The 17,525-nt window shown below is 38.8% G+C and overlaps 1 protein-coding gene across 1 annotated transcript in view; it reads right to left on the bottom strand.

The window, feature by feature from the left end:
- Positions 1 to 17,525, bottom strand: part of PSMD1 (proteasome 26S subunit, non-ATPase 1) — a 71,289-nt gene that overhangs the window by 14,290 nt on the left and 39,474 nt on the right. Inside the window, exons 17-19 of the mRNA XM_065674344.1 lie at positions 12,279 to 12,393; positions 9,426 to 9,542; positions 1,796 to 1,898 (exon numbers count right to left, since the gene is read on the bottom strand). Of these exons, the coding sequence (XP_065530416.1) occupies positions 1,796 to 1,898; positions 9,426 to 9,542; positions 12,279 to 12,393 (335 nt within the window). The remainder of the gene's footprint in view (positions 1 to 1,795; positions 1,899 to 9,425; positions 9,543 to 12,278; positions 12,394 to 17,525) is intronic.

The following is a 17,525-nucleotide window of genomic DNA, read 5'->3' as shown; positions in this document are numbered from 1 at the left end:
TGGAAACCTTGCACTTTTAATCAAAGCCTCAGTGGAAAAGAATTAAGATTTCTCTCCTTTCCCCCCACAAAAAAAGAAAAAAAAAACCCCAAGAAAAAAAACATCCTAAACTCAATTGCCCCAACTATGGCAGATGACACAAAGAACCTTTTCTTCCTCGTAGTGATAATTAAATTCTATAGCTCATTGTTTCAGATAAGCACTTGTATGGGAGAGATAAGGAGAATTTATTATTTCAGGAGGCTCTAATGAAAGTGGCAATAGGTTAAGAAAGGGTAGTTCACAGCCTTCCCTCAGCAACTCAGCAAGAAATAAAGAGGTTAAAGTTGGCACAAATTCACATATAGTTTATTAAAATTGAATGCTTCTGGTTTCCAAGTCATCATATAATACATGAGTGACACAGGAAGCAAATAAGGTTTTAGCTGCATTTTGATGATTTAATCTTAAAGGTTGGAATTTGAAGCAGGTCTGTACTGCTAAGAGAAAAATCTAAGCCAGCTGGGCTCTGGTTTCCCAGCAACACAGTATGAGTATGGGCATGAACAAAATTCTATCATTTATTTATTCTAACAGTTAATTATTAATTTATTCTAACAGTCTTGTGCCAAGAATATTGCTCAGTCTGAGCTCCAGGAGGGGTACCTGACAGGTAAGAAAGACAAAAAAGGAGGTTCCTATTGATTTCTTCACTAAGTAGCCCTAGTCGTAGGGCCCAGAGCAGCCTGACTAACACATGGCCACCGGGAAGAAAGATTTTTAAGCATGCTTCCATGCTGTATGGCTTGGAGATGCAGTAATTTCATACAGACACTGTGTAACCACAATGCATGGTGCTGTGCTTAAGCCATGCACAGAGACAAGCATATTGAGACAACTTCGCTTATGTACATTCATGACTAACCTTGGTCTGAGTACAGGCAAAATCAGCTTGTTCCTATCTACCACAAGGAATAAGGAGATGCATGGCAAGAAAAGGCCAGAGCACGAGACACCAGAAGGCAAAAACTGCATTTGGAATCTTAGAAAGGGGGTGCTATTGACAGGCACAGCACTGCACAAGTCTTGACTCTAGCAGGAAGAAAAATTCAAAGCAAAACTGCCTGTCCTCTTTGCTTAAAGAAACCTTCCTTGATAGGTCCTGCAATTCAGTCCTTGTGAAATGCTAACGCCTTCAGAGAATCCTATCCCTCGCTCAACATTTAGTCATGAAATTGATGTTTCCTCCCTAGAAGAAAGTAGCAGTCTGTGAAACTAACTGGGTCTTCTGAAGTAACAGAGGCAATTAACTATGCTTCCCTCTTTGTGCAACGCCTCTCAATCAGGAAAGAGGCAAAACCTAGTTATTAAAAACATATTTAATGCATACATATATATTTAAAAAATGGCTATATCAAGTTTTAACAGAAAAAGCAAAATATGAGTACTGGATACCACAAGGTTTCCAAATTTCTGGAGCAGAAACTAAAGGAGCGACCTATCGAAGTTTATATCCATGTTCAGGGTTACAACAAACTTAGAGCAAAAAGATCATACTTGTCCAGACTTAATGGACATGAATTCTGCCCCCATGACTGGGTTAAGTCTCTCCTAAAAGAAGCACACTGATACAAGCTGAAACTATAAAATAGGGTTTATTTAATTAGCTAAATGACTTGAAATTCGAGATGTCTTCTGCTATTACATGACAGGCATAAATCCAGTACTTCATCTCTTAAAGGAAATTTACAATTACAGCTATTGTAGCCAAGTAAGTTTAAGAAATTTTGACTGCTTTAAATGTTTGGGGAATTACCTGCATCCAAAATGCCTTGTGCCAGGATTGCTCCGAACTTTGCCATAACATCATCATGCTTATCATTGATCACTTTGGAATAGAGTTGTCTGAACTGGCTGACCTAGGTAAAAATGAGGAAAAAAAAAAGATTATAAAACTGACTGCATGGGTCAAATATTCTGTCTTTAGCAGAAGCATCCTAGATCTCTGCATCCTAGAATGACATTTTTTTTCCAACAGCTTTAGTCACTGGTGTTACAAGTCATCCCACTAGTAATTAATTATTTTATAATTGATTTTAATTGATAATAATACATCATTAAGTTGTTTTCCCCACTTGAAGATACCCACACAGTAATTTAAAAATTCTCAGGATGAACATGCATATCCAAACCACATTTTGTAAGCCTTACAGGAATAGCCTGAGAACTTCTGGAGTACCGCTGGAAGACCAACTGGTAAGTTTATAGCAAGAACTACTACATGTTCTTAGGTGCATGACATTGCAACTCTATTCAATCTCCTTCAATTCTTACTACTGAAAATCTCAAATGTATTCCATTTTTCCTGTACAATATTTCTGCTGTATTGATAATGCCCCCATGGTGAGTCATCAGCAAACTGTGTTACTTTTAAATGAAAATCATTAATGAAAATATTTAATAAATTAACAGCTCATGCCTTGATATGTTCACTACAATATCTTAGGTACACATTAGTAAGGGAAATTGCTAAATCTTTGCTCATACTATTATCAGAGCTTCATCTTTTACTGGTTCAGTGTTGAGGAGACAGAACAGTATCACATCCAACAATATCTAAGCCTTTATCTCAAACCGATGACTTATTCTCTTAATATATACTGTGAAGCAACAATACAGCTCAATTAACTTCTACAGCTGAAAAATCAGACCAGAAAATCCCAATCAGCCAAAACGTGGGAAGCTGCATGACATTCACAGCATGTCTGGAAGAATCTTTATACCTCTTCCCTAAATTTTTAATTGAAATACCACTTGACTTTCTGTTCTCTTTTTTTCTGTTTTAATACCAAGCCTTCACTTGACATGCTCAAAAGTAAAGGACATCTTCCAAAAAGGCTTGAACAAGCTTCTCTCCGTTACTAGTCTACTTTGATGCTGGTATTCCAAGTCCTCTTCCTCCACTTGCAGCCATAGATGAGAGGACAAATTTCTAGCTTAAGGCAGTAGGGCCAGACACAGAGCACTTCCTAGTACTGAAAATGTAGTTAAAGTTTCCAGGTATAAAACTCTTAACACCACACAACCCTATAGCTACTTTTCACATCCAAAGAGCTTGTGCCTCTCCAGGGACACCAGTGGTATTTGCTCAGTAACAAGCATCTAAAGAAAGCTCCTGCTTTTCAGCTGTGAAACATGCTTGGTGTCTGCTGTAGGCAAAGGGGCCAAGCTCCAATGCTACCATTAGGAATGTTCTCCTGCACAGCCTCTGATGCTCCCAGTGAAGGGAGGCTTAAACATTGACTACAAGACTTGGGAGGTCCTTCTGGCTGATAACAGCACCCGGCAAAGAGGTGGTACCCCTCCATGCAGGACACCACAAGCTCCAGAGCTGTGCTAAGGTTGAGCAGCACTGAGCACCAGGAGCAGCCTTCAGGCATCAGTCCAGCATATGTGGCCTGTCTTGGGTTGCACTGGGAATCTCAAACTACTTAGAGAAAGAGTTTTCACACCCATGAAAAACACTTTCATACAACTGAGTCAATGACATGAGAACTGTGCTGGGAATAACATTTTGTTACACTGGAATTCATCAAAGTCAACAACAACAACAGTAAAAAACGATCAAAACAGAAGAAAGATCTGACTGAGGGCATAAATTAGACTGCAGAGATTTCTCAGCAAAGCATGAGATCAAGTTCCCAAGTAAAAGCACATTAGAGCCATGAGGTAATCCTGCAGCTGAGGTAATGCTAGCAATAAATTTCACCACATTTTATGTGTGAATTTTTTGACCAGAGGCAGTCTGAAGCTGAGACCAATACCTTTGAGAGATTATGTCCAATGTCTGGGATGGAAAGAAAAGAGAGGTTGCCTCTCGAACCTACCAGCTGCTTGGCTGTTCTACATACTTAGTGAACAGTTCAGATGAAAACTGCGTATTTTCTGCAAAATAGTTCTCAATTCTTGTTAACTCACCACACTGCCTAAAACACAAGCAGTCTTAAAAGAACAAACACTCTCTGGTTAATAACTTTCCTGCCTTCACTCTTCCAACCACTATAACCCAGCTGTAGTGTCACCTCAATTCGTTCAGCCCCTATGGCATCTAACCTGATGAAATTTAAATCAGTCTGTAACAGCAGAAGGCACTAACATTCATATATCGTGACCTGCTAAACATGACTGTATTAAAATTACTTTGTCTCACACAAATGGACAGTCTTACAACCATGAAGCATCATAGTAGTCAGCCAGTTTTAAACAGGGGCAGCAAAGCTTAACAAAACAACACTTCTCCAGTACAGTACAAGACATTTATTAAAACCAACAGGGAAAACACAGCACGTGTTTCCATTTTTCAGGCCAAGTCCAACAATTTGTGTGCTAACAGTGGTTTTCTGTTCACCAGTTTCCCTTTGCTTTAAAAAGATCTTAGTTACTAGTCCATGTCCCCAGAAGGAGCTGACTTAAAATCTCTTTGCATTTACTAAAGCTAAGAAAAAGGAGCAACGTACATTTTCAGGGCAGCCACGGACAAATGTGTGGAAGGGAGATACTGCATGCACAATGAAGGGTTTATTCTGGATATACTGACCACACTCTGCTCTTGCTTCACTCCATTTATGCTTTTTCATGCTCTCCCGATTTTTATTTATAAAAGCTTACTCTGAGGTTTACACATTTAATATAAATAGTTTGTTTCTTACGCCTGACCTCATGTACATTGCAAAAATACCTTAGTTTGCATGTGCAACCTGGAACAGGGCCTCATCCAGTATCAAGGGCAACCACATGCAGACTAGGTAAACCAAAGCCTTCAGACATTATTTGTGACAGACACAGAGACACTAAAACAACATGTAAAACTCTGGGTGAGCTGAGCAGTACAATTCCAGTGCTTCTGTTTATATCACATCATTCCTGTGACTCTGGGCTCAGCTTCTCGATTTGTAATATTTATAAAACCAGAGAGATGTTACAAAGCTTGTTTAGTGGACAGTAATCTGTAATTTACACTGTAATCAAATCTTCAGAGTTCTTGCTGGATGAAGCAAGAAGACATCCAGCAGAACTGCTAATGTTCACACTGCCATCTAAAATCTGGTAGAGCAGCACCTGGAAACAGAGGGCAGAAATGCCTTGCTCAGGAATGGCAAGTTAGGTCTAGCAGAGGAAGTCATCTACCTCCCCTGGTCATGGTATGCTGCCCCTGTGAGCACCCTTTCCTAATATGCCTTCCACAGCTCTTACTCACATGTACATTAGTCCAGAGCAGATGAACAAAACACCTGGGCAACAAGTCCACCAGGAACACCAGTGGAAGCAAAACAGTTCTATGAAAGGGTGGGAGACTACCCCTCCTGGACTTACGGACCAGGCAAACCCAGACTGAAAGACTGCCTCAATACTCGAATGCACAGCAGACCTGCAGGTTTATTCAGGCTGTTCCTATAATGGAAATGCTTCACAGGGATGGTATTTGTGACCGGATCAGATCCCAGCCGAAAAACTTCTTTGCTGCTGGGGAAAGCCTGCTTTGGCAGCTCTAGCTGCAGTGGTTCAGGAAGGTATCATCCTCACATGGAGTCACTGCTCCATTTCTTTGGAGAAAGCAAGAGCAGTAGAGACAAAAGCTCAGTTCTGCCTTTGCTGTTGGGGCACTCCCCTCCTACAGAAAGGAGCAAGATGTCAACAGACAGTAATTTCTTAAGCTGTTGAAGCAAAATCTGCCTGAGTTTGTCTAGTACAGCCCTTTAATCTGCTATTATTTTTCCTTCAGACCACAGCAACAAGCACATCCCAATACTGAATGAGTTTATTTAATAAGTTACGAAATCCACAAACTCTGTTTCTCCCTTGAAATCTTCAAGCACTTTAAAAATTTTATAGCATTTGGAAATGCTACCAAGAAATTTATTTCAGTGACTTCCAGGAGGAACATTAAAACATAGGCAGTGACTCATTTTGTCTTTACTAACAATAAACACACACACCATTCTGGTAATCAGTGCTGGCCAAAACAATACAGCACTGATTTCAAATGAAGCCAAATGTGCAACCTTGGAAACACTGAGGAAAAAACACAGGCTTTAAGATGTGAGAATGGTACAACACTATTTCCTACCACAGACCTGAGGGGCTATCATTTGTCAGGTTATCTAGCACTTCTCTCTCCACCAGTCAACATTTACCCACATGAAGCCCATGATATTGTGAAGATCTAGTAAACAGCTAAGGAAAACAGTGACAAGTGATGTGCCCGATGTGGTTTTTGCAAATGCAAGTTCTTAAGAACAAGTGTATTTAGGAATCTGTTATTAATAAAACAGGTTTTAAACTGCTTGCATGTTCTATCTTCTTCAAAAGTTGAAGTTATTCTGCATACGTTTGCTCTCTTGAAAGAGTATACAGTATGCAGGAGCATCTAACAGTAACAAGCTTACAAGAAGAAATGTGAAGGTGCTACTAAAACATAGTAAAAAATCATTCTTGCATTTAATTGCATTCTTGCATTTAAAACCTAGCATTTCATCTAAATGAAAGCAAAGAAAAAAAAGGCAATCTGGTTCTGGTTTCTTTATATCTTAAAGATAGTAGGCCAAGATGATCAAAGAGGATGGAGGAAAAGCCTTGACCCTGCTTATTATCTTCTCATTTTGCCAATGACTATCCTAACAAAACCAGGAAAAAGTAAATTAAATTCAAGATGTCAGACATGTAATTTGTCTCCAAGATTGCTGTCTTAATTGCTCTGCAGGTCACAAATACATAATGAAGTTGTCATTGATTTTTGTTACAATGACCTCATCACATCTGTAATTTAGGATTCCATTTCACAAAATAAACTTGTTATTGTTCTGCATCCTGCACTATCATGGTTCTTAAATGTATCAAGAGGTCAGGAAAAATCATGCTGGCTGCACATGGAGGAATTGCATTTCCACTCCAAAGAGTCCAAATCAGCTTTACACAAGATTTGCTGCCCCTTTTGACACTTAAGCAACTTGCAAATTGGAGGGATCTCCATACAATGACAGTTCTTGAAACTCTTAACTGAAACTCTTTAAATTGTATTGTGAAATAAAAAGTGAATAATACCACAAAGAGAAAGATGAATACAAAGGAAATCACAGCAAAAGTGATTCAAAGGCATACACCTACATTCTCTCACAACAAAAATGTTTTATTTTAAAACAAATTACTTAGATTCTTTAATCTCCGTTTATTGATGGCATTTCAGCACCACAACATTCAGCTCTCAAAACTCTGAAGCTATTTTATTCCTGAAAAATCTAAATCTATTCAAGGAAGATTGTTTGCTACCATCTTCATCCCAAATTATCCCTAGAGATTTTAAAGTCTTTCTAAACCAAAGTTCACAAATAAGAAGTTAAAAAAAAAATAGTAACAAATTTAAAAAATCCCAGAAAAGATAAAACAGAAAAGTCATGACAGGAAGCTGGTCAAACTATATGTCACAATCTTTATTAAAATCACCATCCCTCACATGCAAAGCATCATGAAGTATTTAGCAGCAGTGAGATGAGGACATGTAAAATTCAGCATCTCTGTATCCCCACCAAGACCACAAGTACAGACTGTAGGACATGAAACCATCCTGCTCCTCTTACTAGCTGCTTATCCAGCAATGCAAATACTCACATACATCAGGTTAGACACTTTGGCACACAGTGCACCAGCATGCCACTTAGGAATCTAATCAGATCAAAATATGTCACTGTAATCCAAAAATGGCTGGGTTTCTGAACTCACCCTTTCACATCAGAGTAAAATAATTTTTCTTCATACTGGCAGAGCGCTCCAAAAAAAGTTTCTCATGGACAATAAATAACTTAATTTGCAGCACAGTCTTCAAAATATTCCTCTTACTTGTGAGCAAGAAGCTATGATGTTTATAACTAACTTCTGGGGTGTTCGAAACAAGTAAAACATCTATATGCTATGCTTAGTTCCTAAATTACCAGAATATTTTCAGGATTACTTACTATTTTATAATCTGTAGGTTTGGAGGGTTTGTTTGTTTTTTAATATATGCAGTGTTTCTATGACTAGGTAATGAATTGCCGTTTCTATTATATAACAAATTTTGGCTGAAACAAGGCTTTGGCATAAAGCTTTTTCAGGTCCTCTCCCAGTTTTTGAACAAGTCACTGAACCCCACACTATACATCTCATCCCGTACTTGCAGTTTCTTCCATAGAAAGACAATTTAGCTTCACATTACAAAGACTTTGTATCTTGGAAGATGAGGGGATCCAACATAACCCTAATGTTCTCCACTGGCTTATCCAGTTGAACAACAATTCTGATAACATAAGCAATGCTCCCAGGTGCTAATCAGTAAAAAGTAACTAACTGGCTGGTTTTTAACTTTTAACTTAAAAAAATAAATAAATCAAAAAAATAAAAGGAACAAACTGTCTGCCAGCAAATCTTCATCTTCCATGACTTGGAAATACCCAAACACCTCTATTTGCAGATTTCCTTCACTGACTTTCCCAAGTAACATCTTCCGATGTTTTGCCAACAAAGTTTTCATAGTGGAAGATGTCCAAATCAACTAGAAAAAAAGAGGTTTTTTTCTTTCTCCCCATCCAAATGCAGTAAAAAAGTGACTGTTTTTATCACAGTTCAGTTTCTAAAATGACATCAATAAACGCAACCCATATATGACAGATGAGCAGGAAAGTACCAGCTACTGCTCTGCCCCAGCACCCACCAGAGCCTATGAAATGTGGAACCTCAGAGCTTCTATTAATGCGAACTTTTAGTCTGTACAAATGTTTGCGTATCATCATCTGTCATATATTCACATGGCAATCTATTTTTAAAAGCTAAACACAGCATATGCAAACCTTTTTGCCTTCTGAGCTGAAAGAAAAACTCCATTAAAAACTAAGAGTATTTGCTATTAAGCCACTAAGCCAGTTCTGACAACAGAAACTGTTTCTCCTGAAGAGCCTAAAGAAACGGTTTCACCTGATGGTTACAAAAGAAACATAATTATAACAGGACTTCCTGGCTTGGTGACTATATCCAAGTTTACTGTCACAAAATCGATTTCTTTACTAAGTAATCATTTTCACATAAATCAGGAGAGTACAGGCCTCAGCGCATGTCAGTGGATGATGGTCACTTTCATATCATTACAAGACGCTTTTAGACCTTGTAAAAACGAGTATTTATTCTTGTAACACCTGGAGTTAAAATGCAGTGTGTTTTGATCAGCATACATCACTCCCCCATTCAAAAGTGCATGCTCTGCACCATGCAGGAGCATCCTGCTATGAATTCAGCTCTGGTTCTTTACAAGACACATGCACTCTCTTGACAATGCTTACATGGAGCGCAAAGCACTAAAGATTCACATCCGAGACCATTTTTCCACCTAACAAGCCGGTATATAAAGTATGCCATGCTACCTTTGGGCAGGTAATCTCAGTCTGCTGGATCATGATAAGGGCAGATGCAATCAATGCTCCTTGACGTACATAGTTCACAGGATCATTTGTCATTGGCTCAAGCAAATTAATTGCCTCCTAGAAAAATAAAGAAATAAGCAGTTGCAAAATTAATAGTATTCTTTTCAGTATCCCAGGATTCAGTACTCTAACGGAAGGTTATGAGATTGATGCCATCAGATATATTTTTAATATATCTTGCCTGTTCTTAGTAAATGAAGCAGAAAACTATTTCTGTGGACTTTAAAAATCAGGAAGAAAAAATCCCACCAAAAACAAGTGATGGATGATACAAGACCTACCTGCAGAAATAGGGCAACAGATAAACAACAGTTGTTGTAAGCAACAGATGCATTCATTATATTAAAACTACTGACATGCCTTAAACAGGACACATAAATTATTCGTACACTCTCTCTGCCATTCTTCCCAACAAAATGTATCAGCATTACCTTCATTTTCTACATAAGAACAAGTGAACCAGAGATACCAATAACATGCTGGAGGTTAGAAAATGAGATGGTAAAACAATCCAGATCCCAAATTCTTGGCCATTCACTTTATTGTTAGAACCTGTAACTTTTAGCATCACATGAATGCATTCATTTCAAATCTAAGTGTAGGCTGCCTCTGAGCCCTCAAACAGTAAATCTAGGATTTTAAAATATTTCCAAATGTTCTACTGCTTCCTCAAATTCAGTAACTTCCCAGCTAGGCACAACAGGAACACGATCCATGATGATCTATCAGTAAGTATTCCTTTCAATGCAGTCATTGGTTATGAAAAGCTTTAAGAGAGTCCTTTGAAATAAATGTTGCTCAGATGTACCCAAGACCAGAATAGGGAATTTACAGGCACCTCTGACTAAATTATCTCTGTAGGCACATTTTTTGATCTCCATTTACAGTTCTGCCACTTTGCAAGCCACGACTTAAATATACACAGAATTACTACAGACACAAATTTATTTCTAAATATGCAAGGTCCTCAGAGCACATTATTCTGGACAAGTGAGCTCACCTTAACTCACTGTTACCAAAATGAGATCCCTCTCCTTCGTCAGTTTTCTTCCAGCTATCCAGCTCTTCCCCTTTCCATGCACTAGCTGCAGCCCTTTTCCCATCTCTCTGTGAGCTTTTCCAACTTTATAATTCAAGGGAGAACTGTTCTCTTTTTTGCTGTTGCTATCTGGGTCAGCTTTCTGTGAGCTTGTGTCTGAATCAGCTCACCAGGGAGCTGGACATGAGACAGAACAAAAGATGGCAGGAGGGATCAAGACCACCAGTTTCAACAGCAGCAAGCTGTTAGTGGGCTCAGCCAGCCTTCAGCAATCACGCTTTTCAGATCTAAGCAGAATAAAACTAAGATAGTCGTTTGTACAGCAACAGGCTGCACAGATAAATTTGCTCTGTGGCAAAACAGGGGCTTTCTAAAAGCACTCTGAAATGGTATGTGAAGCAAGCTGCTACATACTCTTTGGAACAGGAGAGGTAACAGTCAGACATCCACCCTAAGAAGCTCAAAGAGTTCTTTTAATCTGTTATATGATCTTCTGATTTATAGAAGTCAGACAGAATCACTTGGCAATCACTTTTATGGAGCTCTCTCCTGTCCATACTTAAACTGAGGACATGAGCAAATTAGCTGAGTGCATTAGTCTCCCACCAGAGAGCTCTCCCAGTGTTACTTCTGCCAGAGCAAGACCTTTAAGGAGAAGCTGATTTCACACAAAACACTATTTATAAGAACCAATTCCAGAATAGTATCATGCCTTCACTTAGACTGCTTTTGCCAACTGAGCTATCTCGGAGACTGTGCTTCTCCACCTGAATGTGACTCATTCATTCTTTGGCCCATACTAAATACTACATATGGAACATTCTTTATGACAAAAAGCTGAATTTTCCAGTCTCCAAAGTTGAATATATTTGGGCCTTCAAAACATACTAATATAAGCTCTGGAAGACACTTCTGCATTTAATCGGATGTTTTATGTCTCTATCACACAATGCGTCTGGAAATAAAACAGACTTATTTGTGCTACTAAAAAGCATTTCCACTTAAATGAACTTGTCGGATGCAGCAGGTTAAAAATAATCAGCTCTTTGATTCCACCTTCCACATGAGAATAAAGCAACCTGGATAAAAAAAATAGCACTTCCAATTTGCTTTCAAGTCTGCATGATTTAGATACTAAAGATGGCAGGCAGAGCATGTCAGCATCCTGTGCATTTCACAAGACAAGTGACATGCTAGGGAATGCTCACTTTCAAGAGCCACAGACCGAGTGCTTAATACTAGCTCAGGAAGGAATGATACAGATGAGCATGAGATTTATCAAATACTACATGGATGTTCCATGAACTGTGTATCACAGGACAGAATAAAGGAGCTAGAAACTATGCAAAACACCTGCAGTTTTTCTGACACTGGGACCCCCTTGTTCCCCATAAAGCAATCTCTAAAAGATCAACTCCAAGAGCAAAGAAGTACTGATTTTGAAGTACTGAACATACATTTAAAGCCCAGTGGCATCCTGACAGTACGAAAACTCTAATGAAAGTCTTGAAGAAAAAATTCCAAGAATCTGGCAATAACGTATAAAAACATTCTTCTACTTTATCTATTCTGTACAAGCAGGAAAAGAATCTCTATGCCCAGGACAGCTAAAGAATTCAAAGAAGTACTACTCTAGTCCAGCTGGCTAACAGTGTACATGTGCTAGAAATCCTGTATGTGTGAGTGACATTTCCACACAAATGTGTCAGGAGGGAGCAGAAGCAGTGCTGGCAATGGATGCTTCTAGTCCTCACCTTGTTTCCAGTGCCCGCACAGCAGATACCCAAAGCCATGGCAGCCCCATAACGCACATGGGGATTGTAGCTCTCTGACAGCAAAGAAACCACACTCGGACACTGCTCAGGAGTCCTAAAGAAAGGGAGGAAAAAAAAGAATTATTATTGTTCTTCAAAATATGGAGACTTCACTCTGTTCACACTGGGAAATTTAAAATTGTCCTTCTACGCTACACATTTTTCATTTCTCAAAACCAGTGAAGTGGAATAAATGGATTAAGAGGAGAACAGAGGGAAGTGCAAATGAATAAACTTCTCTATCACTGCAGATACCACACACAGCTCTCACTACTAAAGCCTTCCTTTTGAGTGCACATTTTCTGCCTTTCAAAGATGATCCAACAGAATGATGTATCTATTGAGACTGAGATCTTTATCTCTAGAAATCATGCTGTTGTGAGACAGTCCCCTAGCAGAGATTTACACTGAATGAGACACACAGTACTAAACCTCCCACCAGCAGACACAAACCTCAACTCCAGTATTCAACCAGCCTCCAAGCCTGATGAGTCCCAAACTCCTTTCCACAGTCACTGCTTTTGCTATCTCCTCCTCACCCCACCTACTGCTATAAATCTCAGCATGTGATGGTACAACACACACTTCTGATCAGTTTATCAGTGATGTCTACTGTTGCCTCCTTACAATATCATGCTGTGATGTTGCTGCCTTTTAAGAGTTCTTCATTCCTTGCCAGCTGGGAATTGGTGTGCTATTTGGTCATTACAGCAACAAAACTTCTAGCCCAGTGCTGGGAGAGATGAAAGGAACCCTTAATTTCCTACAACAAGAAGCACATGTTGCTAATGCAAACAGTCTTGTGAATACTGAGTATTTCTGAAGTCAAGCAGAACTCATTTACAGGTGTGAATGTATTTATTTCCCTTCTGTCTTTGTAGTCATATTTATCACTCCACTAATTTTGCTGCCACACAAACCACTTTATAATATTGTATGCTATCAATTTCAGCATTTCTAATGCAGCAAAATCAAAATTGTTTGTAAGATAAGCATCTCTGCATGAGACAAGTCTGCATTCTGAACTCTGGTCACAGCTAATCAGTTAAATTTACTCAATCTCATGACACCATGAACACCAGGGCAATGCAGGAATGAGGCTGGCAAGTACATGCTCATGAAAAAGAAATATGAGAAACTACAAATTGCAAATTATACAATTACATCTGTTTTCAAAGTGCACATCACCTGGTTATCGCCTCCATCTCACTGTGCTGCAGCCCAGACTCGCTTTTTAATTGCCATATTCACAATCCTAAAAGCAGCCTTGCAAGCCATTTTCTTTGACTATAAACTGATTTCAGACTGAAATATACAAAGGAAAGCCAAGAACACCTTCTTATATTTGCTATACTGAAAGACAGAAGTTGGAGGGCAGCAGCAGTACCTGTTGTACACAGGAATTGCAGCACCATGTAGAATCATTAAGTGTCTATTAAAGCTCCCAACAACTCAAGAGGTCGAAAACCCATTACAGAGTATGTCCCAGTACTGGTTTTACTTAAATGAATACCTGAATCGTAGAAAAGAGAAACAAAGAAGACCTTAAGCAATAATCTATTTAATTTTCTTCTTTCATTGTGCCTAGGGACAGAAGACATGCTCACATACACTCATCCTTCAGTTTTACTTTACACAGAAAAATCAGTTAACTTCTGCTCAAATTATCTCTTCCCATAGTCTCCTCTGACAACTAGTCCTAAACTCCTCTTTAAATTCCTCTCCCCTGCTCCAGTTGATTGCAGACAGGCAGCACCACACAGGCTTCAGTCCTCCAACCAAATTGCTGAAGGGAACCAAAGGCACACAGTTTTCAGAGGTTACTCAACCCCCCAGCAGTAATGGCAGCAAGTACCCAGATCTTTGCCCTCACCCCTGCTTCCAACAGTCTGTTTCTTTATGAGTTCTCCTAAAATACCTATATGTTTTAGGAAAAGAATCCCATCTACTACCACTACCAACTTATGAAAAAAACCCGAGCACAAAGGCAGAAAAGAACTCCAACAGATAAAAGAAGAAAGGAACAAACACAAATTTTCTAGAAACTACTACCTCTAAGATGCAGCTGTGATGACAAATATTAAGGGGGAAGAGCTGAGAAACAGAACAATTCTGTCTTGCAAGCAAGCAGAAGTGAAGACTATAAACTAAAAGACACATTTAAAACCATCTGTCAGCCTCTTGCTCAAATAACATCTTGGATGCTGACAATGCGGTGGGTGTTTTTTATTGTTCTGGTTTTCTTTTAATGAGCTGATGCGAAGACCAGGAGTCACAAACCCTGTAATAAATAAGCCCAAGCATTCGGCTGCACAGAAGACTTTCAGCTCTTGCACAAAGATTTTTAACACCTTTATGTTTGCTTTACTTCAGCAAACGTTAAACTGGCAGACTATGTCCCAAAGATGAGAAAAAACATTTTCTGGCATAGATGTGGTTATGCACTCTGAAGCATGAGTCATTAAATTCCTGTTCAGAAAACTGGCTTTTATAGAATCACTGACTTGGACACATCCTTGTGTCTGCAGGCTCAGACGTTCCAAAACAGTTTTTATTATAAAATCAGGATTAATGTACGCTAACAGATACGGGAATTCTTAGGTTTAAATTATTTGTGGCCATTATTTTTAAACGCTTTTATCTCAAATACACCCATATAAGACCGTCAAGTATTTTGACAGGGGGCCATCTGTAAATCCACTCTGGGAGTTAAAGCTACTTAACGGGGCCCCACCACTTTCCTCAGAAAGTGTCTTCCCAAGTAATAGAGAACTAGAAGGCAGAAACTCAGCTGGGTTGAGGAAGCAAGAGTCTTGTAAAAATACTTACTATAAGAACAAAACTTCAGCACACAAGAGCGCTCTTGGCATCAATGCTTAAGCAATAACATTTCCTTGCTTGCTTTATTGCTGAAAGCTTTACAAAACCCTACACACTGTTGCCAAAGGTTAGCATGTATAAATCCCAACACACAATTAATAAAATTAATAAAATGCAAAACAATCTTGTTAAGTGATCAAATAGACACAGAATGTGGTCAGTTTTCCTTTCAGTCCATAATGTGGACCATGGGAGGTTCTCCATACTTCACAGAGAACCCTGAAATTGTATGTCCTTTTCACCACAAAACATTTCTCACAGCAGCATTACTAGATATCTGTAAGGAACCTGAACAGTTTTGTTTTTCTGAAGGTAATTATAACTGCACTTATAATTCCACTTTATTTCTTAGATCACAGCCCCATTAGAATCACATCCAAATACCTTTGTGCAGTTTATCTCCAACTCTTAAGTTGCACATCTTGAAGGTCCAATAGAGGACTATTGCCATTTCTCTTTCTATTTCAGCAGTATTTAAACATGAAACCCTGTATATGTGTATAAGTTAGCATCAATAAGTAAATAAACAGAATACTGAAAAGGAACCATCATACTGGTCTTGTGATCGAGACTAAAAATGGAAGCATCCAAAGCATCACTAACATACACTGAATTTTTAATCTAAATATTTAAGGACTTGACAACTCATTGAAAAATGAAATGTCAGAGAATTAAAGAACAATGCCAAATATATCTTTTAAAATTCTCATTAAGTCTCCCCAGTCATATTTCAAAATATTCTAAATATTTATGACTTTCTAAACTATTGGTCATGAATTAATCATTTGGTACACAACTATTTCCACAAGTTGCTTTGGTAGCGCGGTGACAGATAAAAAAACCAAACAAAAACACAAACTTAACAGAAGTTTCATTTCATCTATGAATGAGTAAACAAAGGAGGAATGCAGATACCTAACTGCACAATTTGCAGTCATTTCTGGAAGGGGTGTGTATAGCAGAGCAGGGAAAACAAAGAAGATGGAAAACCTGCAGAGAAAAATGCATCAAACTGACATATTTTGGTGTAGACTAAGCTCGGGTGTAAACCCCATCTCTTTCCCTCTCAACAAAAAGACTCTGAGCTGTTTCCATGCCAGGAATTTCCTGCAAATATCTCATGTGCAACACAGTCTCCTTCTCCACGGTATTTTTCTCTGAAATACCTCCCGGTTGTCTAAGCCAGACTTGCTAAAGAATGAGAACTCCTAGGAGGCCTCCTATTGTCAAGAGGATGAGTCTGAGTACTGCCAAACAGCAGAGGTGAACTTGAAGGATACGCCTTGACTGAACAATATTGTCACCAGTGTCAGCTCACATCCGGTGTCAACCTGGATGCATTCAAATAAAACAGTATTGCCAATTTGAAAGCAGAAATAACAGCAAGGGGTGAGGAAAAAATAGTATCTATGTGTGGTTCAAATATTCTGGTTACAGTGGACCAGGAGTGGGGTCTAGCATGGTTTAAGGTTTACCATCATTATCGCAGGAGAGGAGCTGAATATGGGGGCAGGACAGATACCTGAACAAAAAGCCTGGCCAGAAGCATGAAGTAAAGAACCTGCTGCAGATCTTTAACAGATATAAAAGAGGATGTGTTTCTTAGAAATTATTAAAACCTGAAAAGTTCAGAAAATGTCACAAAAGGTAAATATGTTTTCTAGTCATGTGAAGTGAAAAAAAAAATGCTCCAAGCAGGTATATATGCCATGCAAGCCTACATGCGACTAAACCTGTATCACCTTCCTCTGCAAGTTTCTAAGAAAACTCTTTTCATCTGTATTTAAAAAAAAAAGAAAAAGATTCTTTTCAATTAGATATGAATGTATTTATGCAGCTTTTATCAGAGCAATCTGCAGGCAACAGCACATCCTTTGGCTGGTACCTCCCTCTTCCCAATTTATCAGATTTAGTCATTCTAGCAACTAAAGGTATTATTTTGTCATATAAATGACATTGTAACATCAACTGCAGCATTCCAGAAGTGGGAACTCTTGATTTTCACTTTGACCAAAACAATTCTCTACTGCACTAGCTGACAGTGTGGCTTCTCAGATGGTAAGATCTGTGAAGGAAATTTATACACAGCTAACACAGAACTCATGTCAACAAAATTACACTTCTACAGCTCTGATAATTGCCCCACACTGAAGTGATTGAGGGACAGTGTCTATTGTGCTGTGAAAAAAAAAACCAAAAAAACCCCACAAAAAACCCCACACAAAACCTCTTTCAAAAATAATGCTTCAGCTCCACCACAGGCTTGCATGAGTGACCGATGCTGATGAGTAGCAGACAGTTCCGACA

The sequence above is a fragment of the Lathamus discolor genome, chromosome 3 (genome assembly GCF_037157495.1).
Source record: "Lathamus discolor isolate bLatDis1 chromosome 3, bLatDis1.hap1, whole genome shotgun sequence".
NCBI classification, from domain to species: Eukaryota; Metazoa; Chordata; class Aves; order Psittaciformes; family Psittacidae; genus Lathamus; species Lathamus discolor.
This window is presented reverse-complemented; position numbering and strand designations above follow the sequence as displayed.